A 25,906-nucleotide genomic window follows, 5' to 3' on the forward strand; every position below is an offset into this window, starting at 1 on the left:
GGAACTCTAACCCACTGGTTGCCATTAATTTGATTCTGAATTGATTTTAGAATGTATTTTAATTAATTGACACTGCGATTTTATGTACACTGTGCTATTTTTACTTGCTGTTAGCCGCTCTGAGCCTGGCTTTGGCTGAGGAGGCTGGATACAAATAAAAATATTATTATTATTATTATTATTATTATTATTATTATTATTATTATTATTATTATTAGATGGCCATCCAACCTCTGCTTAAAAACCTCCAAGGAAGAAGAGGCCACAACCTCGCAAAGGAGACCATTCCTCTGTCAAAATGCTCTTCCTGGTGTCAGAATTTCCTTTCTTTTAACCTGAAGCCATTGGTTTGAGTCCTACCTTCCAGAGCAGGAGAAAACAAGCTTGTTCCCTCTTCCATGGGACAGGCCTTGAGATATTGGAAGGTGGCTTTCATATGCCCTCTCAGGCTCCTCTTTTCCAGGCTAAACATTTTAAAGCCATCTAGGTTCATGGCCAGCCCTGCCTCCTGTGGGAGGGAGTTCCATAGTCTAACTATGCCCTGCGTGAAGGGAGGACTTTATTGTATCTGTTCTGAATCTTCCAGCATTCAGCTTCATTGGACGTGCACAAGCTGTAGTGCTATGATAGATAAAAGTATTTCTCCACCTATCTATCCATGCTATGCATAATATTATAAACTTTTATCATGTCAGGTTTCTAAGAGCCCTTCTTGAGTAAGTCAACAGTGAGCAGAGAGGGTCTCTGCTGGCAAGAAGGAGGCCGGTGGGATGTGTGCTTGAATTGCAAAATGCTTTTCAGAACCATTCCTGTCGGTGGTTTTCCTCAAAATGCTTCTCGAGTTCTGTGGCTTCCAGGTGTTTCAAAGGGCTGCCCCGAAGGTGAAGGAGCAAATCAGTTGTTCATTTCTGATTAAACGTTAAGAAGATGTTTCTGATGCTTTGAGCTGCCAACAGCAGAACAGGGAGCCTCGTAAAAAGGTTGGGTCCTCCTTTGTTAGGGGTTTTAAAGGAGCGGCTGGATGGTTCCCTTAGCAGGGATGCTATCAGAGTGCGTCCATTTAAGTCCAGAATCCTGTTCCATTATGTGGATTCAAACTCCATTAATCTTTAGTTATCAGGCCTAATCTACCTTGCAGGTCTGTTGTGAGCATACATGGGCCACTTCAAAGCCCTGCAAGGAGATGATCCGGGAAGGAACAAAGGAAAAATCCCTTCTGAGATGGCGTTCCCACCTTTTCCTTTGCCATGCCTAGAGCAGGCAAGAAACCTCCTCCCAGTAGTGAAGGCAGGAAGTAGATATGGAATTAGGGGGCTGTCCTGCCTCTGATGTATTCCTCAAAAGTTTAACTTCCTGCCAGTGATGAGATGGGCGGAGACAACCCACATCATGGATCCTGTTTCTTCTCTACAGGAGAACCAAAATTCAGAGGCCTCGCCCACAGCCTGCTAAAATTTGCCCACAATGTCTGCAAAAATCTAGGCAACTAGGATTCAGAGGTAGGCAGCCTGAACCTTGAGGTTTGTCGCAGGCATATTTGGGGCCTGTCAGGGTGCTTTCAGCTCCACACACACACACCCCATCTTCCCCAAAGACATACATGCAGAAACCGCTACAGCTGCACCTCCTGGCACCAAAGCAACAGCCTCCAAGCGCCGAGGCTGCTATTTCGAGCCACCTGCCTGAAGGTTCATTAATAAACCATGAAGGCACCAGAGAGAACAGCTGAAAGGAGAAGCCGGCACCTTAAGCAGTTAATTAACCTTGAATTTTGTCGCCGGGCGAAACCTCCACAGGTATCTGGTGCCTCTGCACTGGCCCCAATCAAGTCACACAACCAAACAGAGAGCTGGATCTGATGAGACAGGCGAGTTGCAGCCCCAGAGATGCGCTTTGGTCGCTGCTGCGTCTCACATTTAAATTTAATTTGCTTTATTTACTTCACCATGTTTATAGTAACAGAAAGAACGAAACAAAAGAAATGTCCAGGTGGAGGGGAATCCAAAGTTGGAAGCAACTATTTAAAGCAGTAGCATGCAGGTGTGGCAGGAAGATTCAAGGACAAGCAATGAAACATTTAAACATTTGAGTCTAGTATAGTTTAGTAAAAAAATAATTGCTTTACAGTGGTACCCCGGGTTAAGAACTTAATTCGTTCTGGAGATCTGTTCTTAACCTGAAACTGTTCTTAACCTGAAGACCACTTTAGCTAATGGGGCCTCCCGCTGCCGCCACGCCGCTGCTTCACGATTTCTGTTCTCATCCTGAAGCAAAGTTCTTAAACTGAAGCACCATTTCTGGGTTAGCGGAGTCTGTAACCTGAACCATATGTAACCTGAAGCGTATGTAACCCGAGGTGCCACTGCATTTGCAGACTATGAATAGGTATCTTTCCAAAACGAGAGCGAGACCATCAAGTGAAGTCCTTCCTTCTGCCTGTGCCAAGCATCAGCAAACAAAGTCACTGGATAACCCCAGGTTCCAGGTCAGGGATAGCCAACGCAGTGCTTGCTAGGTATTGGTGGATGCCCATCACAACCGACCAATGGCCATGCTTGGCAGGGGCTGGTGGGAGTTCCGTCAACATGTGGTTAGCTTGTTGCCAACCCTATTCTAGTTTGACCAGAGTGGGAAGAGAGAAAGCTTGCCTTGTTCCCCAGACGGTGCTTCAAAAAGCTTGAAGATTCTGCTACGACTGCTTTCCCCTTTCCCCCCTCTGCAAACCCCAGACACCCCAGGCTCTTCTCCCCCCGCCAATGCCCCTTCCCCAATTCTCCTCCACCCCAGCCCCACTCCACACCTGGAGGTTGTTGAGAGGCTCCATCTTCATGACTGGTCCCAGGGTGTTGAGAGGAAGAGACACATCGATGCTCTGGTTTGGCATCAGAGGGGTGTGGATGGCCAGCGGGGTGCTGGGGATGACCCCAAAACTGGGGAAAGAAGATGAAAGGCTCAGAGAAAGAAAGCAGAGGATCTCTCTCTTTTTGAGGTGGGGGGAAGAGACTGAAAGAACTGCTTTTCTGGATGAGGGTGGTTGGGGTGGTCTGCTAGTCTAGCATTCATTGTTTAACAAATATAATAAATCAACAACAACAACCGCCGGCCGGCCAGATGCCTCTGGAAAGCTCACAGGAAGGGCCAGAGACACAGACACAGACACACATCATCCCATTAAGAACATACAAGCTTGCAGAGCGTTCCACTTGCAAGATTTAATGTTTCACAAACAGCTGTACAACATGGGCCCACGTCAGGTGGGAGTCCCCGAATCGATGGCATATGTACTTCTGAACTGCAATTTCTATTCTGATCTGAGAAGAGAAATTTACCCTCCTCTGACTCCTCCTCTCTTGCCAAGTAATCCGGATCAAAGACTGGCAATCAGAACTGGTTTATCCAGTAAGGTCTCATATATTGCTGGACTAACTTTTTCCCCTCATTGGGCATAGGAAGTCAAAGGACAGGCTGAATTAGTTTAGTTAGATAAAACTGTGTATTTGGGTAGCTGTATTTTTTATGTTTATCAAAAAATAAATATATCAAAATATAATTTATGTTAATCAAAATGTAATTTTCACTTTTAGCCATGTACATAATAAAACTGTGCCAATCAGTTGTGCTTCAAGCCTTGTGCCCATTTTATTATTGAACTGTCCCGTAACTATTTGCCATAGTTTGTTATACAAATCTGTCACAGAGAAGCACCCTCTGAGTTCTTCCTATATCTTGTTATGGGGAGCCTCTTTGCTAGCAGAAGAGAACTTACTAAAGGTTAAACTGTAAGTTAATATTGTCTCCCATGAAAAGACTGAGGAGAGCCATCTCCGGATGCTTAGAGACATTTAGTCCAGTAATTGCTTTTATTCTTGTTTTTACTGTTGTTGTCTGCGTTTTTAATATCTCTTTTTATACTCTTTTAATTCTATTAGTGTTTAATTACATTGTCCTTTCTATGCTAGCTTGTTCTATTTTATCTGTGTAATCTGCCCTGAGTCCCGGACTTCCTCCCAGAACCAAGCTGCTTTCCCACATGCCCACTGCGTGTGTTGATTAGTTTTGCCCTGTATTAATAATTTTAATAATGTCGCTATTTCTACCCCACCCATCTGGCTGGAGTCTTAAAGATCACCAAACTGATGGAGAGGCACAAAGCAAACATGAGAAATACTAGTTTTCTCAGGGGCGGGGAAGACTCAACCATCACCAAATGCCGGCAGGGTACATCCTGGAGAGAGGGAGGACTCCTGCCACCCCGGAGAAGAGGCAAAAGGCTTCAGAGGACCTGCCTGATTCTTGCAGGAGGAGACGTCATCCTTATCAGGAATGCCCTCCAGCAGAATCAGGCAAACAGACTCCAGGTAACCACCCCTGTTACTCGGCGGCCTTACCTGTTCTTGTTAAACTGAATGGCAAAGTCCGTCATGTGCTGCAAAGCTTTGTTGGTGAAGCTCATGTCCATGTAGATGTGCCCTTGCCGGTGACTGAAGGTGCCGGAGATCTCCAGGCCTTTGGCTTTCACGGCCGGCAGCCAGACCTGAAAGGTTATTGGGGAAACCGTGGTCAGTGTCAAATGGGGCTGGGCCTGGAGAGATGTTTACGTCCTGCCTTCTCTGTTTCAAAGGCGGCTAGCCTCAGCAATTAAAAAGTAATCAGGTTCTGATGGCTGATGAAATGATTTTTGGATGGTTGAGAGAATCAGGTTTTTTTATTTTAAAAAAATCAACTTTCGTGGGGTAGCCCGGGATAGAGAGTTCAAACCCGAGGACTTCCTGCCATTAACAGGAAGCTTGTTAAGAGAGGTGCCAAAGCACCAATACGAATTGCTGGATGAATTTCCTGGGGCGGGGAGTTCCGCAGCCTGGGTGTTGCAACAGAGAAGGCTCTTTCAAGGTGCCTTAAGACAGTGGGGGGGATGCATTGCGGAGGGGGGGTGTCCTCCCCTGCTGACCTGAGCAAATGGGGCAGGATGGCACAAGAGGAGGCCATCAAGAGCGCAGAAGATGGAGCAGACTTGCTCTCTTGTTGCTCCAGAGGGCAGGATTAGAACTGGAAAGGATTAGGCTGGAAATGGCAGGGAAGTAGATTTTGGCAAAACGTATGGGGAAGCTTCCTAGCAGTGAGGGCTGTTGGGCAATTGAATAGGCTGCCTTGGGTGGTGGTGGTATGGCCTTCCCTGGAGTTGTCAGGGATACTGTAGCTGTTGTAGATCCTTCACGGAGCAGGGGGTCAGGCTAGATGACCTCCAGATCACCCAACACTACAATTTCTATCATTTTAATACTCAATCCATCTAGCTTGGAAGCAAACGGGCAGACAACGGAAGCGTGATTAGAGGGCTGCCATGTTTAAAAATAAAAATCCCTTTTTGCTCAGAGTTTCCCTGATCATTTGCTCTAGATTAGGTTGTCCTGTTTTCCCCTCTAATGATAATTTGTGATGTAGATATAGATTTAACGTATTATGTTTCGGGATTTTCCACAGTGAGCGGTATATAAATGATTCCAAGTAACTAAATATGGAACAATGGGGAGGGGGAGTAGAAAACAAACTCAGTTTATTGTAACCTAAAGAGAAACCACCAGACAAAGGTGTAATGCTGCAGCCACTCTCTGCAAGTACCGATTTGGGTGCCATGTATCCTCCGGGCGCCATCCCAATGCCGGAAGAGAGCTCAAAGAGGTCGTTGAGTCCGCTGCTGACCACGGCCGGCGTCGGAGACGGGGCGAAGGTTGCTGGAACTGATGATGGAATGAAGGTCTGCCCCACCTGGAAGCAGGAAACGGAGGAGGAAAGGGATGATGGCATCTCAGCGTTTTGCACACAGTGGATGCCTTTATTAAATAAACCACAAACTCGGGTTATATCCTGAATATTTCAAAGCTCTTTACCGGAATCTCGTTGAATTATCAAGAGTGCCAAATAATGGATTTGCATACCAATGCGCTCTGCAAATTTAATCCCCGCAATCATCTCTCCCATCACCTTCGCAGGGTGAGCGTCCTTTGAAAACCGCCTGCCTAAGAGTCCTCCCTTCTTCTCAAAAGGCTTTGGAGGGTGGGGAGGGCCGCGGGGGTGCCGAGGGCGGAGGGCGAGCAAGGGACACTCAAGGGAGCTCTTTAGCCCAGGTGGTGCTAATCAGCTCTCATTTCCATTCCTGCATTCTCAAGCACTTGCAAAAAAAAAAAAAAGGCATCCAGGACATTAAAATGATCAGGAGTTTCTAAGAATTCAGGAAGCCGAGGGCGAAGTGGGGGTACAAAACTCAGAAAGAAACAACTGGTCTTGTATAAACCCATGAAAAACCAGCATGGTGGTTAGAGCAGCCTTTCTCAACCTTGGGCCCCCAGAAGTTCTTGAACTACAACTCCCATCATCCCTGACCACTGGCCATGCTGGCTAGGAATGATGGGAGTTGTAGTCCAACAGCATCCAGGGACCCAAGGGTGAGAAAGGCTGGGTTAGAGTGTCAGACTAGGACCAGTGTTTAAATCCCCACTCAGCCATGAAACTCACTGGGTGACCTGGGAGGAAAACTGCCTCTCAGGATAAAATGGTAATGGGTCTTTTCCCCTAGACTACTTGGGCTTGCTGCTGAGGACTGAACCTGGGATATTCTGTAATGCAAAGCGAGGCTCCACCACCGAGCAACAGCCCTTCCTCTGAGTATTTAGGGCACCTCTGGTGCATGAGTTGGAAAGGGCCTGTGGGAAGGGGATGGAGAGGAAAAGAGAACAGAGCATTGTGTTCCAAGGGGGTAAAATGAATGGGGGAGACTTACTGCTGGGCTGCCTCCAATTCCCCCGCCAAGGTCACTGCCAAGCTGCAAGAGAGAAAGAATCAGGGAGAAGGGGGGAAAGAGAAAGAGAAAGAGGGAGGGGAGAAGAGTTCATTTCAGCGAGGTTGTCAGGTGCCAGAAAAACAAAGGACCCCAAGAAGTGCTGCAACACCACACGCCCCGTCCCTTTCACCGTGAGCAGACTAGTTGCCCAGCAGGGGCATCGATATAGCAAAGGTGAGGACAGCCACGAGCCTGAAACCCCAAAAAGTCCACAGGGAGTAAAAGCTGAATCCAGGCAAAAGCAAGAAAAAGGCAAATCGTGGGCACTGGCCACAGAGATGAGACAACCAGGAGATCTGCCGTACCAAAGCAACAGATTTTTAAAGAAGCGTCACCATATCTGTCCAAGTTGTTCCTAGATGACCACCTGCATCCGAACCCGTAGCATTTGTATTCCTCGGGCAGAGATGACACACCCATCCAGTGATGACTTTATAGAGTACAACTGAAGTTACAAAAAATACAGTGGTACCCCGCAAGACGAACGCCTCGGAAGACGAAAAACTCGCTAGGCGAAGGAGTTTTTCGTTTTCTTAGCCGCTTCGCAAGACGCATTTCCCTATGGGCTTGCTTCGCAAAACGAAGCTTGCCCTGCAAGCTCCGGGGATAGCGGGGAAGCGCAGCGCGTCTTCCCCGCTGTCCCCGGACCTCTTTTGAAGCAAGGGGCAGTGGGGAGAAGATCGCTTCTCCCCGTTGCCAGCCCCGCACTCTCTGGGGACAGAGGGGAAGGCGCGCGGCGCTTCCCCTCTGTCCCTGGACGGTCTCCATAGGAACGCATTGATTGATTTTCAATGCATTCCTATGGGAAACCGTGCTTCGCAAGACGAAAAACTCGCAAGAAGAAAAAACTTGCGGAACGAATTAATTTCATCTTGCGAGGCACCACTGTAACAATTAAGGCTAGGTGACCAACACAAGAAACTCCCTGTGGTGCTCTCGGGCACAGTTAGTAACTTTACTAAATTCAAGGAAGGTATGGCTTGCAATTGCTCCTAGGCAAGAGGGCCGTGTGCTCCCTTCTGAACACCAGCTGCTGGAAGCCACAGGAGGGGAGAGTGCCGTTGTGCTCAGGTCCCACTTCTGCGCTTCCAAGGGACATTCCTGCACCGAAGGAAGTTGCACTAGATGAGTCCCTCCCGACTCTACAATTCTATGGTTCTACCTGGTTAGCCACTGTCAGCACAGGGTGCTTGGCTAGATGCCGTGCCCCCGGCCTGATCCAGGAGACAGGCTCTTCTTACGCTGTTCTACTGAAATGTGTGTTGCAGAGTTCCTAGCATATGGTCAGGCCTGGCTGATGGGGAGCAGAGTTAACTTATACCGTATTGGCCTGAATGTAAGCCCCACCCGCAAACAAGCTGCACCTTTAAAATTCAAGGGGAGGGGGGAGACAATACCCGAATATAAGCCGCTACCTTAAAATTCAGCAGGCACTCACACCCGTAAATGGCAAATGTAGAAGAAAATCCTACAGCGATATCGTAAAAGCCAATTTTTGTAAGGTCGTGAATTTAAGCAGCACTTTAACTTTTCACAGTCAGAATTTGGGGGGGAAAGTGGGGGTTATATTAGGGCCAATACGGTACTATGTCAGGTGCCACTGCTCCTTCTACCGCAAAGTACAGTATACAGCAAAGGCCAGAGAACCTCAGGCCCTCTGGTCTCCTCTATCTGGCCCTCGGGACTCTCCCCAGGCCACCCCTTCTCTCCACCCTTGCTCTGCCCCCTTCTCAAGTGCTTTTGATTGGCTGGAAAGTGAACTGCAGTCCCATCTCTTGCTGGAGATGATTCATGTGTGTAAAAATCCCTTGCTTTTGTGCGGCTGGAGTGCAGATTAAGGGCCACATGGGCCGCTCCGCCCACTTCTGCATCTGGCTCCACCCACTATTAGCTTGCACCTCCCTGAAAGCCGCCCAGTGAGCCAAAGGGGTTCCCTGCCCTGGCTACACCAACAGGAGTCACTGTTTCTGGCAGGGGGGATTTCCTGGAATGAACCTGGACCCACCAGCTTCATGCAAGGTATTTTCTCTGCGACTGAGTTACAGCCCTTTATTACAGCCAGCCAAGCGCCGTATTTCCAGAGGGGGGAAATATCTGAGCACTTATGCATTTACGACTCCCTCTTGCAGTAGTAACCGTGTGGGGCTATTGCCTCGTTTCAATTTATTGCCGCATTTGGAGGCAGAACGGGAGGCTTGCCTTGTGCGGAGAAGGCAGCCCTCGTAAGGGAATGAGAGGAGCCCCCGGCAGATTCATTCCCAGCCATGGAGGAGTCAGAGGTGCCCCCCCCAGGGGCCTTCAGGAGTGTTCCCTTGCGAAACGAGGAAGGGGGAGGGTGGAAACAGCGAGCAAGCTTCTTATCAGCAAGCCTCTTACATAAAAGCAGTGTCAAAACAGCTTGTGAATAATTCTGCATAATAGCACCAGATGTTTTTATCTGCCTTTCATCGGTTCCTGCGCCAAGATTATCTCAAAAAGAGCCACGGGGCTGAGAAGCCGACTTTGAAAGAGACAATCACAGCTTCTCGTTCATTCACATAATAATTATGATTTTTACACACACACACACACACACACACACACACACACACACACCTCTTCCCCAAGCTTATTAGATCTGGCTGAAATAGGGGAAGGGGGATTCCTGGAGACCCAAGTTTCCCTACAAGAAACTTGTCTGGGGTTTCAATAGGTAGCCTTATGGCATCTAAACAGGGCACTGGCCTAGTGAGCTTCTTGGGACTCTGTGTGTGTGTGTGTTTGAGCTTCAGAGTCCTCTTCCAGCCCCACAGGGCAGAAATGTCAGCCCTGTGTGACTGGCAGGCAGCGTAAAGACTTCTGGATTGGTCGAGCCCACTAAAAATATTCAGAGTCCCACAGATGGGAGCTGTAGCTCCAAACACCTTGAGAGCAACAGGCTGGGCGGAAGCTGACTGGTTATGGGCCACAATGGTCTGACTACAGTGGTACCTCGGGTTACACACGCTTCAGGTTACAGACTCCGCTAACCCAGAAATAGTACCTCAGGTTAAGAACTTTGCTTCAGGATGAAAACAGAAATTGTGCTCTGGTGGCACGGCAGCAGCAGGAGGCCCCATTAGCTAAAGTGGTGCTTCAGGTTAAGAACAGTTTCAGGTTAAGAACGAACCTCCGGAACGAATTAAGTACCACTGTATAAGACAGCAAAGTGCTGTCCATGGTGCTGAAGTGGCTGGGAATCTTGCTGAGCAGTTTCCTTTGGTGACAATCACACCGTATGTTCAAGCACCATTATGCCACTTTCAAAAGTCATGCCTTGAATCATAGACGCTGTAGTTTGTTCAGGGTGTCAAGAGTTGTCAGCCCCCTATTCCCCTTCCAGAATTTCCTGGGAAGAGGGATTGCTAAACGACTTGTTTCCCCAGAATTTATTTCTACAGCCACTTGCAATTCTCGCTCTTAGGTAAATCCCAAACTTTTTAAAGCCATCCTTCCCCAAAAGGGAGTCATGTAACTTCCCAGTTCTGAGTTATGAACATTCTTGCAGCTGCTAACAAAAAGGATGCAAATTCCTTATGTTCTTTCTGGACGATAAATGACATATAGTGGAGCAATATCAATGCTGGATCTAAGGGAACTTCGTGTCTCAGTATTTCTGCTATTCTAATAACCACAGCTGCATGTCCACCACATATGGTAACATAGAATCATAGAGTTGGAAGAGACCACAAGGGCCATCGAGTCCAACCCCCTGCCAAGCAGGAAACACCATCAGAGCACTCCTGACATATGGTTGTCAAGCCTCTGCTTAAAGACCTCCAAAGAAGGAGACTCCACTACACTCCTTGGCAGCAAATTCCACTGTCAAACAGCTCTTACTGTCAGGAAGTTCTTCCTAATGTTTAGTTGGAATCTTCTTTCTTGTAGTTTGGATCCATTGCTCCGTGTCCGCTTCTCTGGAGCAGCAGAAAACAACCTTTCTCCCTCCTCTATGTGACATCCTTTTATATATTTGAACATGGCTATCATATCACCCCTTAACCTCTGTGTTCCGTTCTGCTTTTTCATTTGTTTCTAATGATTTCATACTGTTGGTTTACTGGGTTAATAATATCATCTGTTTTTAAGACTGCACACTGCCTAAGAGATTTTAAAAACGTGAAGCGATTTATAAAAGCTTTCTAAATAAATAAATGATGTGCCTGGAGAGAGGCAGTCAGGTCATGCACCCACAGCAGTGACCAGAGGAGGAATGACCGCTGGGAGGAGCGCAGAGAGAAGTGCATCTGCAAAAGTATAACCGGACACCTTCGTCTGCCCCAGCTGCAACAAAACATGCCTCTCCCTTATCAGTCTCTACAGCCAAAGCAGGCGCTGCAACCTGCCAACAAGTTTGACTTCACCCCCAAAGATGCACTTCTCCATTGCCTCCTGAGACAGACAGATGCCAACAAAAAGAAATGATGGCAGGTGCTTGAGTCAGCAGGGGACATTTCTCGGCTCCGTGCCCACAAGACAGGCTGCCCCAGGAACTCGTTCCAGCAAAATTCTCCTCCACGCTATTGCAGTTTTACTCTGGGCATCTGCCTTCTCCGGATTCCTATCTAAGAGCCATGTGTGAGGCAGGCAGGCAGGCAGGCAGGCAGGCAGGCAAACAAGAAGGCAAGCACTCTTCTGCTGAGGCGCTGCCAAGATCCTGCAATGTTACGTGAGGGACGTGGCGCCTCTAAGTCCCAGCCGGGATGAGAAGCAAGGTGGAGCTAATAACAGAGAGAAGCGCCGGGGAGACCTGCCGTTCAAAGGCTCAGCCATCTGGGAGGGCCAGGGCAGTCGGAAGACGCAGAGCCCTTAATGGAAGGGCTAATGAGTGACAGGGCAGCGCATCTGCTCGCAAGCAGCACATTGGCAGCCGAGAGAGCTGACAAGAAGCCTCAGAGCGCCTCCTCTCCACGGAGCTTAAAGCGGAGTCCGAGTGGCAGGAGGCAACAAATCATTTCCTGAGCAGAGTCCAGGCTGGGGGGCAATCAGGCCGCAGCTCAGAACGCAAACAGGGCTCTGCACACATTGCAGCTCTGCAGGGAAAGTGCGTTGTGGAACAGGGCGCTAAAACTTTAGCACCCTGGAAAGCGCCACTGGCTTTCGCTTACTTATTAGTTGTATTTACAATCCCCTTCCTCCCCCTCCCCAAGATCGTTCTAGAGCGGGTTTCGATAATAATCACAATCAAAACCAACCAAGATCCTAATAAAATCATGAAACTAAACCAATAACAAATCTGACAAAGCATTTAACGCACAAGTTTCTAGCTCTCAAGGCTGCAAAAATATACATTAAAATGTGTTGGCAGCATTTCCGTAAGTATTAAAAGCTGGAAGGAGTTGGGACAGAATGTGATTTTCAGTGGTTGAGCGAACAGAAGGGTTTTCATTTTGCTTATTTACTTCTTACTTTGCTGATTTATTAGATGTAGATTTTTATCAGACCAACTAAACCAGTCGTTCCCAAAATTGGGGGGGGGCACTGCTGCCTTGGTTACATAAACCTGCCTCCCCTGGCCCAAACCCTACCATGTTAAAAACATTATTCAGAATGGAGATTTGCACAGCCCACTAGGGAAGATGCTAAACACGATAAAATTCAGAGCAGGGACAATTAATTGTATATTTATTCAAAATTCGATTAAAACTATTTAGTTTAATCCATTCAACAAAATGGATGAACTTGAAGCCAGCTTTTCAAAGTCTGATAGTCACTTGCACTTCCAGCACACACACACACACACACACACACACACACACACACACGGGAGCCAGCACTGTCTACTTTGGGAACCATTGAACTAAACCAACCATTAAATGCAATACCCCCCTCTCCTTGCAAAAAATAAACCACAGCATAATAAAAACAAGATGCATTGGCTAAACACTGAATACCTGCCTAAGCAGGAAGCTTTTTGACATATGGCAAAACACCCTGGTAGGGGGAGGAGGAGAAGGAAACTGAGCCCCGTCTAGCTCTGCGACCTTCTCAAAAGTTAGCATAAACCAAAGGCAGTGCAAGGCAGTGTGCGTTCCTGAATAAAAGATGCAAACGCAAAATTATGCAAAAACAAAGTTTCCCCAATCTGCATAACTGACATACGGTCACAGAACTCCCCTTCTCCTGGTGCAGAATTTTAATGATTTTTAGGAGAACTGCCACTCTGGATTAGACTCTGGATTAGACTCCAGTTCCTTCTAAGCCTGTCTGGCCACTGTTTCCCAGGGGACCCCCCCATCTCCTCCGAGAGGAGCTCCATTAGAGCGGATGAGCTTCCCTGAAGGATGGCTCGCTCTCGGCTGCTGATCTTGCCTTCCTTCCTACAGCCAGCCAGAGAGAGCTTTGGGGATGCTCTCAGGTGCTTGGTCAACAGCCCCTGGGAAAAGACTGGCCCGCTGTGTGCACTGACTGCACTTTTCCACTTTGTTTTTAACCTTGTGCCTTTCTTACTGCGCTTGTGAGAGGAAGGGCGGGGCAGGGGAAATAAAATATTAACAGCAAGAAGACCGTGTCTCCTACAAGTATCTCCCACTGCTAGAGCACATAAGGTCCCTTGGCAAAACAACGGAGGAGGAAAGGGCTCCTGGCACTACAGAGTTTGAAAGCCTAGGTGACCTTGGGCCACTCACTGCCTCTCAGCCTGGCCTACCTCAAAGGACTGCTGTGGAGATCACATGACGAGGGGGAGAACCATGTCCACCACCTTGGACTCCTTGGAGAAAAAGGTGGTGCTATCAATGCAATATAACATATATATATATAGATAGAGAGAGAGAGAGAGAGAGAGAGGATATATATATATATATAGAGTGGTGCCCTGCAAGACGAATGCCTCGCAAGACGGAAAACTTGCTAGACGAAAGAGTTTTCCGTTTTGGAGGTGCTTCGCAAAACAAATTTCCTATGGGCTTGCTTCGCAAGACGACAATGTCTTGCGAGTTCCTGCTGGTTTTTTTCCTTCCCCCTCTTTTTCTAAGCCGCTAAGCCGCTTATCAGCTGATCCGATCAGCAGATAAGCCGCTAAAAGCCGCTAATAGTGCTAATCCGTCAATGGGCTTGCTTCGCAAGACGAAAAAACCGCTAGATGAAGAGAATCACAGAACAGATTCTTTTTGTCTTGCGAGGCACCAGTGTGTGTGTGTGTGTGTGTGTGTGTGTGTGTGTGTGTGTATATATAAATAAATAAAACATTATGTCACAGCACCCTTGTCTCTGAGAACAGCACTGAATATGCTAGTGCTGGGGTTGGGCTAGAAAGCAGATCTCGGAGCGATTTGCTGTAGATCTGCGGTAGATTCTGACTCCCCGTTGTTTAAAAATAGCAACAACAACAAGGCTCTACCCCTCCACCGCCCCCCTCTGCTTTCTAAATTATGCAGTTGAAATGAATAAAGCTTGAGGGGGGAACCAAGAGCCCAGTTTGGGTGTTGAAAACAAACCCTTTACTGAGCATGCACTCAAGTAAGGCGCCCTGTTCCTTAAATCCGAGGGTATGTTACACCGCGGCCACCTCCAGCATTTTGTACCTGGCTGCGATTGGAGGATCTTGGGGTTCTAGTAAAAACCAAACGTGACACACCGAAGTAGAACCTGCAAGGCTGAAGTTTGCACAGCTACAAAGAAGGCAAGATGGACGCAGAGAACCAGGAGCTGCGCTTCCCTCCTCCTCCTCTCTAAGAACATCTCGTCCAAAAGTTAGATGCATGACATGACATCCTCATGCTCCATCTTCCGCACCTTTTGCTCAGCTCCAGGGTCTAGGCGGGACCCCCATGGGTCTGATGCCACTTTAAACAGTTATGGGAAATGGAGTTTGTTCAGGGGGCTGGGAGTTGCTAGGAGACCCCTGTTGCCCTCCCAGAGCTCCCTGAGAAGAGGGATTGTTAAGCCACTCTGGGAACTGTAGCTCTGTGGTGGGAGAAGGAGTGTCCGAACAACTCTCAGCACCCTGAACCAACTACAACTCCCAGGATTCTTTGGGGGAAGCCATGACTTCTTAAAGTGGTAACGCAGTACTCTAAAAGTATAGTGTGAAACAGCCTTTGGGAGCTCAGGTCCCAGCAAGACAGAAAATTATATTAATTTCAGAACCAGGGAATCTGTGGCCCTCCAGATGCATTTGGACTCTGGCTCCTCTTGGCCTCAGTCAACATGGCCAACAGGCAGGAGATGATGGGAGTTTAAGTCTGGCAACATCCAGAGGATTCCCCATTTATTCAGGTTCATTCAAGCAACAGTTCCCATAATTTTCTGAGGGAAGCCAGGACTGTTTGGAGCAGTATTATAGGACTTTAAATGAATGGCGTGAATCTGCCCTAAATAGATTCTTGTTCTAGAAAACAGGGGCCCTTGTTGGAGCAAGTTGCTCAGGAGGAGCTCTCCATGGTGCTGAGGCAGCTGACCTGCCTTTACCCTGTGGACTCCTGCATGAGACCAGGATAGGACACTGCCGCTCCCACCTGCCCCAGCCAAGCAAGGTCCCAGCAACATCTGGGAGGGCCACAGGTTCCCCACGACCACTGTGATATTTAGTTCCACTCTAAGCAGCTGTCCACCCTGGATACAGCTCCTCCGCCACAAATGGAGGTAGAGATGGCAGCTTTGGAGGGAGAGGTGGCAGCTTTGTTCTTGCTGAAATGGGGAAATCTGAAATGGGGCAAAGAGGCAAAGAAGATCCCTGTGGCTCCCACTTTCTGTGGTGCCTGCCTGGACCCCTTCCCCCTCGACCTGCTTCCTGCTGCTTAGCACAAAAGGAAGCAAATAGCAGTCTGGATTTTTTAAGTTATGCAGCTAGCCTAGAGACTGAGAGCTTGGGGACTCCAGGGACAAAGCAACTTGACCTCCAGCAAAATAAAGTTCAAAAGCATTCCGCTCACCAGACTATCCAGCCCTCCTCCAAGAAGATCCACAGCCCCCATCTGCATGGAAGACACCTGGGGCACGTTCACTGGTGGGCCGAGGTCAAGGTTCAAGAGGTCACCCAGGAGGTCGCCTTGGGAGGGGATCACCTGAGGCTGCTCCAGGTTGGTGGTAGTCGTGGTCCCCATCGGGCTGTCACCTGCATCAGTGCTGCACAGGAAAGAGGGTAAAGGGAGGTATTAGTTTAGTGCCTTTTTAGAAAAGGATGACATGGGGCATAGGAACTCTGCTGCAAGATGTCTAAATTAGCTTTGCAGTGCCTCATTAGCCTTGCAGGGGGAACACAGGGGAAAGGTAAGAGCTGCAACGTTCCAGCTTATTTTTATTCACTTGCTTATTACCATAGGTAAAGGTAAAGGGACCCCTGACCATGAGGTCCAGTCGTGGCCGACTCTGGGGTTGCGGCACTCATCTCGCTTTATTGGCTGAGGGAGCCAGCGTACAGCTTCCGGGTCATGTGGCCAGCATGACTAAGCTGCTTCTGGCAAACCACAGCAGCGCACGGAAATGCCGTTTACCTTCTCGCCAGAGTGATACCTATTTATCTACTTGCACTTTGACGTGCTTTCAAACTGCTAGGTTGGCAGGAGCAGGGACTGAGCAACGGGAGCTCACCCCATCGCAGGGATTGAAACCGCCGACCTTCTGATTGGCAAGTTCTAGGCTCTGTGGTTTAACCCACAGTGCCACATATTGGCCTGAATATAAGCCACACTTTTTTTCTAAATTCCAACCGTGAAAAGTTGAAGTGCAGCTTAAATTTGCAACCTTACAAAAACTGGCTTTTACGGGACTTCTGGTGAGGCAAGATGGCGGGCGCCATGGCAGCGTGTAGCTCCTAGGACCACCAGCACCACCATAAGACACCATTTTAAAGGAGCAGCTTATATTCAGGTATTATCTTCTTTTCTTATTCCCCCTTGAATTTTAAAGGTGCAGCTTATTTGTGGGTGTGGCTTATATTTGGGCCAATATGGTATATAGAAGCAAATCCTGCCCAGGAGCTCACTAGGATGATGGCAAACAACTGCTACACACGGGGCGTGGGGTGTGTGTACTGGACTCTGGCTAGGTTCACACAGGATTAACTTCACATAGGTTGAATATGGCTGTGAGGGATCTTGGCGATTGCATTCTGACTGCCTGAGCCCTTAGGAGATCTGCCGCCGGTCCATGTAAGGTAAGCAAGACAGAGCACTGGCCTGGCTCTGCACAAAGCAGCTCCCCAAATCCCTACCTTCCGTGGTGGATGGGCAAGTGTTTGCGGTGGATCCCGTGGCTGCCTTCCACGAAGGCGTTGGGCGGCTTGTGGTACACGGAGGCCAGAGAACCGATGTGGCAGATGAGCTCGTCCAGCAGAGTGGGCTCAATCAGGTCGGTCTCTTCCGAGATCAGAGGCTTCTCGGACAAGACCACCTCCTTGGCAGTGACGGGGTCCGTGGAAAGGAGGCGCCAGTAGATATAGCCACGATCACGCAGGTCCGGGTTGTCGGAATCCTAACACAAGAGCACAGTACACATTTATTCACACAACACCAGCCTCATGACAAATTTTAGCTTATAGGTATCTGTCCTTTTGCACTCCTGACTGATATCACCCGTCCCTGATAAACTAGCTTTCTACTTCTGGTTTTTGTTTTGTTTTGCATGGAGTGGTACAGTTCACCTACCATCTCAGGACTCCACCACATTCTCCTGCATGCATAGAGCATCTCCCTGGCCTCTCAGCTCTGAGCAGCTCCCTGATTTCACTATATGGATGTTTTAAGTGTTTTCGTTCTGATTTAAAGTTTAGATTTTATTACTATTCTCAGGAAAGTGAGAGAGCGCTTGGTGCGGTTTTTCTTTCATTCATTCTTTTTACATATTTGTGCTATCAAGATTTTGCTCAGAACATTTGACGCTCGTACGTTTTTGACATGGCTGAAACAATAAAATCCAGCCAAACTGAATGTTTCTTCTCATATACAGATACATATTCAAATGTGGTTGTGGAAACCCAGGGCCAACCACAGGCAGGGGACTATGAAAAATGAACAGAATATTTTAGCTGCAGTTCATTCATTTTCAGCTGTGGATTCTTGCTATAAAAAAGCACAACTAGACATTCCATTGCAGCGCCCATAACCTAGGTTTAAGGTGCCATTTTAGTTCCCAGCTTTCGTAACTCAGTTTCTAACACTGGGCAGGAGGACGCAAGGAGTGTGCAACACCACCTATTTCCTGGGAGGGCTGCACTTTAAAAAATTTTATATCTATTGAAAAACTGGGTGTGGGAATCAGACAAGACATTACTATGAGGGCATGACTAATTTAGGTCCACCATTTTAAAGAGGTCTACTCAGAGCAGAAAATAGTTGCCTACAGCCCTACGTTCCTATTTAAATCAGCCCTTCCTTCAGAACTAGAATCATAGAATTGTAGAGTTGCAAGGGACCAGGAGGGTCACCTAGCCAACCCCCTGCAGTACAGGGGTCTCTTTGCCCAACGAGGGGCTCGAACCCACAAATTAAGAGTCTCATGATCTACTAGCTGAGCTATCCCACTTATGAGGAACAGAATCTTACTTTACTCCTAGAAGGGCCACAGCTCAGTGGCAAAATGGAAATGATTGGCTGGGCACCCAGTTACTAAAATCAAAGACTTGTGGAGTTGGAAGGTACCTCCCCCCAAGAGTCATTCTAGCCCAACCCCTGCTAAAGAGTCCCTGGCAGATGCCCCCCAACCTCTTTAAAAGCAGAGGGAGAGAAATGAAGTATTTCTCTACTTCCCAATGAAAAAGCAGAGGGAGAGAAATGAAGTATTTCTCTACTTCCCAATGAATCAGCAGGAACGATAACACATCCAAAGAGTCTTGTTTTGATTTGGTTTTACTTTCCCACCACCACCACGGATCGGAATCCAAGTCCCGAGTCACAGCAAGAAGCCAACACTGATCCAAGGATGCTATTAAAACATTGCGTGACTCAGCTGAGTGGGCTTTGTAACACCGGGCGTTTGCTGAGCAGTGCAAGCGATCTATAAACTCTTGGCAAGAAAGCCCTGGGTCTGGAAGAAATGGGAAGTGATCTCAAACAAAAACCTGCTGTGCAGACTCAACACACCAGAATCCAAAGGCAGAAGGTGACACAGGAAAACATACGCAACCAGGTGTGAGTTTCGTAGGCCCTTAGATGCATCACCATCGTCAAAAATCCCAGCCACTGTCTGGCCTCTTTGCACCTGAGCCTTCCTCAATAACCCTGCAGTTTTTTTGTTCTTCCCATGTAGGAGACGGAGTCCTACACATGCCCAACCGGGAGGCTTACCTGCGTAGCCAGGCTCAACACCTGCTGGACCAGCTCCTGAGTCTCGGACGGCTTCTTCAGAAACAGTTTGACGATGGCAGTCAGCAAGGTGAGCTGCACCTGTAGCAAAGCAGGATAATGCAATTAAGAGGCAGCCCACTGACTTCCTTGGCCGAGCTTCAGGGGGCAAAAAATGGCTATTGGGATCCAGAAGGAGCCCCTTCCTCTCCCCACCTCCCAGGGTGCACCCAAGAGGCTTGGACTGCTCCCTTTTCCAGCAAACATTCTGCTTGCTTTTCCCCCACCCTAACCCATGTTGCTATAATCCTCACTATCCTCATTCCCAGCCCCGTATCTCCCCAGGTCAGAGCTGGAAAACTCCCCTGCCTGCTTCTCCTGCTCCCTACCATTTCTAGGTCTGTTCCTTACAGCCCACAACCTCCTGGGGGGGGGGGAGGACTGATACTGGCAGGCTGAACTCTGAACAGGAAAGTGGCTATTAAGAGGTGAGGACCCCCAGCAACATTTTGCCATTTTTTGCAATTCTTTTTATAAATAAGGATCTGCAACTAATGGGTAAGAGAGCATAAATAACTTATCACCCGAAAATATTAATTAAATGTTCCTTCCTTTTTCTGGTAAGTCCTTTGATTTCAACAGTAGCTCACAGCATCACTGCCAAACTTTCCAAAGTGAGAGCAAGTAAGTAAAGAGGAGAAAGTGAGTCCCTGTTTAGTACCTGTTGGACATTTTTGCACATTTGGAATCAGCCATTTATCCTAATCTTAGCTGCAGAGGGCTTGTAAATAAGTCTAATGGCATGAGTTGAAATTACTTGCAAAAGAAATGTATTTTCTATACAAACGAAGGCTTTAAAGGCATCTAAAGCCAAAGCATCTAATTCAGATTAATTTTACCTGGAATAATGAATAGCATTCAGTAACTCTCTGATGAGGTCTGCTACGAACCTTTGCATCAGAAAAATGAACTGGTCTGGGTCAATGTAATGTGCTATAAATATCTAGAGTCTATTTGCTAGAACTGTAGTTTTAGAAAGTGTGATCTACACGAAGCAATGTGACTGGCCTATGGGAATCAAGCTGCTAAATATATTTGCTTGGTTTTTAGTAATGAGTATTACTTTAGATTGCTTCCAGGTTTCTGGGATATGTCCTGAGGCAAAAACAGTCTTAAATATATCCAGTATGTGTGGAATAAGATTTTCTGGAAAGTGCTTTCAATAATCCACACAGAACTCATCTGGTCCTGTAGATCTACGGCTCCTTAATTCCTAAATAGTGTCTTGAGTTATTTCCCATCAACTTAATTGATCTAAAAATAATTTTTGACCTGGAGTAATTATCCCAAACTCATTAGTTGTTAAATATGGCTCTAGAAGGCCTTCAGGTGGGTGCTGGTTAGAGTAAATTCCTTTTTTAAAAATGGAAATGTGGGCAAGTCTTCGGGCTGCACCCAGTTACTAAAATGCAAGGGCCCCGTTTGCTCCTTCGAAGCAGCATGCTTTGGAGAGGGGACACAGTTCAGATGCCTTGAATGCTGAAGGTCCCATTTTCGATCCCCCATGGCATCTCCAGGGAGGCCTGGGAAAGATTCCCTGCCTGAAACCCTGGAGAGCCGCTGCCAGTCAGTGTAGACAACACTGAGTTAGATGGACCAAGGGTCTGATTCAGTCTAAGGCAGCTTAAAGGAGGGTCCACAGCTCAGTCCTAGAGTACCTAACCCGCATACAGAAGGTCTTAGGTCCTATTCTCAGCTTCTCCATGTAAGGCTGGGAATGTATTCCACCTGAAGCCCTGGAAACATCCTAACAGCCTACTGGATCAAAGGATCACCTAGTCCAGCATCTGTTCTGAAACATACCGTTGGGAAGCCTTGGCACAAGAGCCCTCTCCCCTTCTGCAACTGGAATTTAGAGACACTGGTGGAGGCAGAGTAAAGCCATTGTGGCCAGCAGGCAGCTGATGCCAAACAGTGCAGAGGCATCAGAGAGCTAGAGGGACAAATGGTCCGTTTCATTCTAAGACAGTTTCCTTTCCCAAAAAAGGGCACCATAGGACTGGAGAGGGAAATATTACCTGGGTGCTTTCATCATGGAAGCCCTCCAGAAAGCTCTCCAGGAGCTCGTCCGCATTGTCAATCCTCTCCGCATATTCGCCCACGATCCAAATCATGGCCGCGCGGGCATCCGGCTCGTCCAGAGAGTCCAGGTTCTCGCACAAGGTGGCAATGATGCTCTCGTATCTGGTTCACCAAGGCAAAGGTAAGCGCTTTGCTTTCTTTATGGTTGCCAACTCCTGTAGCATCCTAAATTTTCAATTCTCTGGCTCAACCTTTTAAAGCTCCTAGTCCTCAAATTTAAGAACTCTTGCTCTTGCCACTTCTCTGCCACCTGCTGTCAGCTGTCCCCATTCCTCCATTTGGGAGGAATCTTCAACCAGCATAGCTTTAAAATATGGGAGTGAACCCCAGCTCAAGTGAACATGTGTAGGATGGAAGATTTCCATCCACTAAGAGACAGGCCTTTTCGGAGATCCCAGCCACTCGCCCCCTCCTAAAAAGGTCTGCTTGGACCCACCACTTGTCTCCTTTTTAAAGCAGGTAAAAACATGGGGTTTTTTTTTATCCTGATCAAACTCTGAAAACAAGGACTGAACCTCACTGCTGCTGTCAAACCACTAAGAGTTGTTTTCAGCATCCAGAAGTTGTACTTAAGGTCTTTAAAAACTTGTAAATCACCTAGAAAATCACATAATTCAAAAGGAGGGTAAAAACTGAGTAAGGAAAAACAGAACACTTAACCATGGCTCAATTTAAACCAAGTGCCTGAAATCAGCTTTAAAGTCAACAGTAATAAGCAATTGGGTTTGTTTCAAAAACAGAAGAGGGGAATTTCTGCCAGGAGAGGTGGAGAAGCCTAGAAGCCCCCCCACTCCTAGGCACAGCTAGGACATCAACGACGGCATCAGCTGCCCCAACACTTTTTGCTGCAGTGGTGTAGGCTGTAGGGAGCCATGCTTACTTATTGGGGTACTTGCGGAAGATGTCCCGGATCACCACGATGGCTTCCTGGACAACGTAGTTGACCTTGGTCTGGATGAGGTCCAGGAGGGTGCTGACGCAGCGCTCAGCCGATTGCTACGAAGAGGGACAGGACAGAGGAGGAGGTCAGGGTCTAGCAGAGGCCAGGCCCCAGTGCAAATGCTGGCCACAACTCTGCAGCTCACCCACCGCCTGGTATTATAGAAATCAGAACAGGATTCTCCGCAGGGGAGAGGTCATAGTTCAGTGGCAGAGCACCTGCTCTGCATGCAGAAGGTCCCCGTTATACACCAAAGCAGAAACGGGGGGGGGGGTCAGTTCACTTGCCTCCACCTTGATAGCACAGCGTCCGATGGCCCGCACTGCTTTGCGGACAAAATCGACATCCACCTCTGTGGCGTACTCCTTGAGCTCTGCCAGAACCTGTTGGAATCAGACAACGATGATGTAGTAATGATAAAAAGGTAAAGGGACCCCTGACCATTAGGTCCAGTCGTGTACGACTCTGGGGCTGTGGTGCTCATCTCACTTTATTGGCTGAGGGAGCCGGTGTACAGCTTCTGGGTCATGTGGCCAGCATGACTAAGCCGCTTCTGGTGAACCAGAGCAGCGCACGGAAATACCGTTTACCTTTCCGCCGTAGCGGTATCTATTTATCTACTTGCACTTTGACGTGCTTTCGAACTGCTAGGTTGGCAGGAGCAGGGACCGAGCAACGGGAGCTCACCCCGCCATGGGGATTCGAACCCCCGACCTTCTGATCGGCAAGACCTAGGCTTTGTGGTTTAACCCACAGCGCCACCAGTGTCCCTGTAGATAATGATCACTTAATCATAGTTGTGATGCTCTGTGGCGTCCCCTAGGCTTGGCGCCCAGTGCGGTGGAACCAGTCATGCTGCCCTAAATCCGCCTCTGGCTTTTATGAAGACTCTGTTCAGGCTACTTCCTTGGGATGGGCAGCTCTGCTGGTACCTCATTCCAAGCCCACCCTGTCAGAGGATGCAGCCCTGCCGCCATCCTCTGACTCAGAGGAGGAGTTCCCTACAGTGCCTCTGCCTCCCTGGCCTTGCAGAAGCCAAAGGCTGCGGAAGACAGGCCAGCTCCATCAGGACTCCGCTTCCTTGTTTGTCACCTGGGGGCACCCAGACTGCCTCAGACTCCAAAAGACAGAAGGCTCATTCCATCAGCTTTGCCGAAAGCCCAGCTCCATCAGGCATCTCTTACGCTGAACTGCGTCCCGCTCATTATAAGAACAACCTTTTAAGAATTGGTGCCCGGTGTTGATTTTTCATCTTCTTCCCTCCCTGTCCCTTTTCCTTGTGTGCTGTGTTGTTTTACACTGCAAGCCTGCAGTTCCTAGTGAGGTTAGTGGAGAAGCAATCTTGTAATGATATTGATTGCAGATTGCAGCTTCCCATGTTTGTTATTCTGTAGAACACACACACAAGTCAGGTGTCCCCTGGCCCCCCAGAGCTGACCTGAGCAATGTTGGCCTGCGATGCCAGGCGGATCATGATGTCCAGTTTCTCCAGCTTGACATAGATGGGGTCGTTGTACTTCACAAAGAACACCTTGATCTCCTGCTTCAGGATTTCAGGCCTGGGGAAGGGAATGCATGCACAATTTATTATTGTTGTTATTATTAACTTATCACCAGCCCTTCACCTCAAGGTCCCAGGGTGGGTTAGGTAAAGGACCCCTGGACGGTTAAGTCCAGTCAAAGGCAACTATGTCCATCTCACTTTTCAGGCCAATGAGATGGCATTTGTCCACAGACAGCTTTCCAGGTCATGTGGCCAGCATGACTAAACCGCTTCTGGCATAACGGGACACCTGACGAGTGTCAGAGTACACGGAAACGCCTTCCCGTTGCAGCGGTACCTATTTATCTACTTGCACTGGTGTGCTTTCAAACTGCTAGGTTGGCAGGATCTGGGGCAGAGCAACGGGAGCTCACCCCACCGTGGGGATTTGAATCACCAACCTTCCAATTGGCAAGCCCAAGGCTCAGTGGCTTAGACCACAGTGCCACCCGTGTCCCTATCCCAGAATGGGATACAACTGTTTAAAACACAACATTTTACATGTGAAGTGTATAGCTGTTGTATGGAAGTTAACAAGGAGACAATGAAAATGGATTCTTTGTGCACTAATGGTGGCCAAGAGACTGATACAGTGGTGCCTCGCAAGACGAAAATAATCCGTTCCACGAGTCTCTTTGTCTAGCGGTTTTTTCGTCTTGCGAAGCAACCCTATTAGCGGCTTAGCGGATTAGCACTATTAGTGGTTTAGTGGCTATTAAAGGCTTAGCAGCTTAGCGGCTAAAAGGCTATTAGCGGCTTAGCGGCTTAGAAAAGGGGGGGGGTGAAAAAAAATTGGAACACTTGCAAGACGTTTTCATCTTGCAAAGCAAGCCCATAGGGAAATTCGTCTTGCGAAGCAGCTCAAAAACGGAAAACCCTTTCATCTAGCGGGTTTTCCATCTTGCGAGGCATTCGTCTTGCGGGGCACCACTGTACTGAGGAATTGAAAGAATAAAGATATGATACCCTTTAATCAATGGACTGACAATATGACAACACCTGCAACTTATAAACGGACTGCTTACAGGTGTAGACTTTGTTTGCATCAACATGACAACATTTGAAATGAGCTTATACAGAATGCAGAAGGCTATTAACATCCACATACCTAATAGGATAATAACACTTTATCAATCTATATAAGAATGTATGGTAGTATATTACGTTGCATTTTTGTATATATATATATATCTCTTTCTTTGTTCTCCCCCCTTTCCCCTTTTGTGATTGATTTTTTTTCAATAAAAATACTAAAATTCAAAAAAATACATTTAAAACAACTTACAATCACAAAAACAGGGTGGCTCCTAAAAATACACATCTCACACGCAGCGGGTTCCATAAACAGGGATGACGTCAGGCTGTGTGAACAGCCGCCCCCACCCGCTTAGCAACTCCTCGTAAAGAGGCAAAGCCACTGCCAAAAGCTGGGATGTGTGCATGTATCTGTCACCAAGAGGGAGCCACTCCATCAGGCTTTATTTGAGAAAGATAAATGATTTAAATCCCCACTCAGACTTGAAGCTCACTGGGTGTGACCTTGGAGGGGCAGGGTGTCAGTCACTGCTTCTCAGCCTAGCCTACCTCACAGCGTTGTTGTGAGGGGAGGAAAAAGAACCATGGATCTACCTAGAGCTCCTTGGGGGAAAAGGTGGGCTAGAAATGCAAGCACCGTATTTTTCGCTCCATAAGACGCACCAGAACATAAGGCGCACCTAGTTTTGGGAGGAGGAAAACAAGAAAAAAAAATTCTGAATCCCAGAAGCCAGAACAGCAAGAGGGATCTGGATTCTGGGATAGCCTCTGGCTGTTGTGGCTTCTGGGATAGCCGAGCCAAGCCTCTTCAGGGCAGCGGGATGAAGGCTCCCCCTTCCCAGAAGAGGCTGTGCATGGGTAAGGCAGAAGCCAGGAGAGGCACTTTGCTGAAGAGGCGCTGCGCAGAGAGAGAGAACTGCGCAGCGCCCCTTCAGCCAAGCGGGAGGAGGAACGGAAGGAGCCCCTTCCGTTCCTTCTCCGGCTTCGGAGGAGAGGCGCTGTGCAGAGAGGGAGAGCTGCGCAGCACCATTCGCTCCATAAGACGCACTCACATTTCCCCTTACTTTTTGGGAGGAAAAAAGTGCGTATTATGGAGCGAAAAATACGGTAACTGATTGGCCACAAAGAAGGGAGACAGCCGTCCAGGTGGAAGAGTTTCCCCAAGC

The 25,906-nt window shown here is 48.0% G+C and overlaps 1 protein-coding gene across 4 annotated transcripts in view; it reads right to left on the reverse strand.

The window, feature by feature from the left end:
* The window catches only part of AP2B1 (adaptor related protein complex 2 subunit beta 1), a 61,989-nt gene that overhangs the window by 18,031 nt on the left and 18,052 nt on the right, over positions 1 to 25,906 (reverse strand). For 2 of the 4 annotated variants that reach the window (XR_014519963.1, XM_083479213.1), the window contains exons 8-18: positions 23,601 to 23,721; positions 22,450 to 22,545; positions 22,103 to 22,218; positions 21,159 to 21,324; positions 19,084 to 19,182; positions 17,013 to 17,272; positions 15,733 to 15,925; positions 6,779 to 6,820; positions 5,620 to 5,766; positions 4,389 to 4,534; positions 2,801 to 2,930 (exon numbers count right to left, since the gene is read on the reverse strand). Coding sequence is in view for 2 of the 4 variants with exons in the window: in XM_083479213.1 (XP_083335339.1) it covers positions 2,801 to 2,930; positions 4,389 to 4,534; positions 5,620 to 5,766; positions 6,779 to 6,820; positions 15,733 to 15,925; positions 17,013 to 17,272; positions 19,084 to 19,182; positions 21,159 to 21,324; positions 22,103 to 22,218; positions 22,450 to 22,545; positions 23,601 to 23,721 (1,516 nt within the window). In the remaining 2 variants the exon portion in view is untranslated. The remainder of the gene's footprint in view (positions 1 to 2,800; positions 2,931 to 4,388; positions 4,535 to 5,619; positions 5,767 to 6,778; positions 6,821 to 15,732; positions 15,926 to 17,012; positions 17,273 to 19,083; positions 19,183 to 21,158; positions 21,325 to 22,102; positions 22,219 to 22,449; positions 22,546 to 23,600; positions 23,722 to 25,906) is intronic. The other 2 variants (XR_014519962.1, XM_083479214.1) reach the window with 1 other exon arrangement.

Source organism: Podarcis liolepis, assembly GCF_965112155.1.
Source record: "Podarcis liolepis genome assembly, chromosome: 16".
NCBI lineage: Eukaryota > Metazoa > Chordata > Lepidosauria > Squamata > Lacertidae > Podarcis > Podarcis liolepis.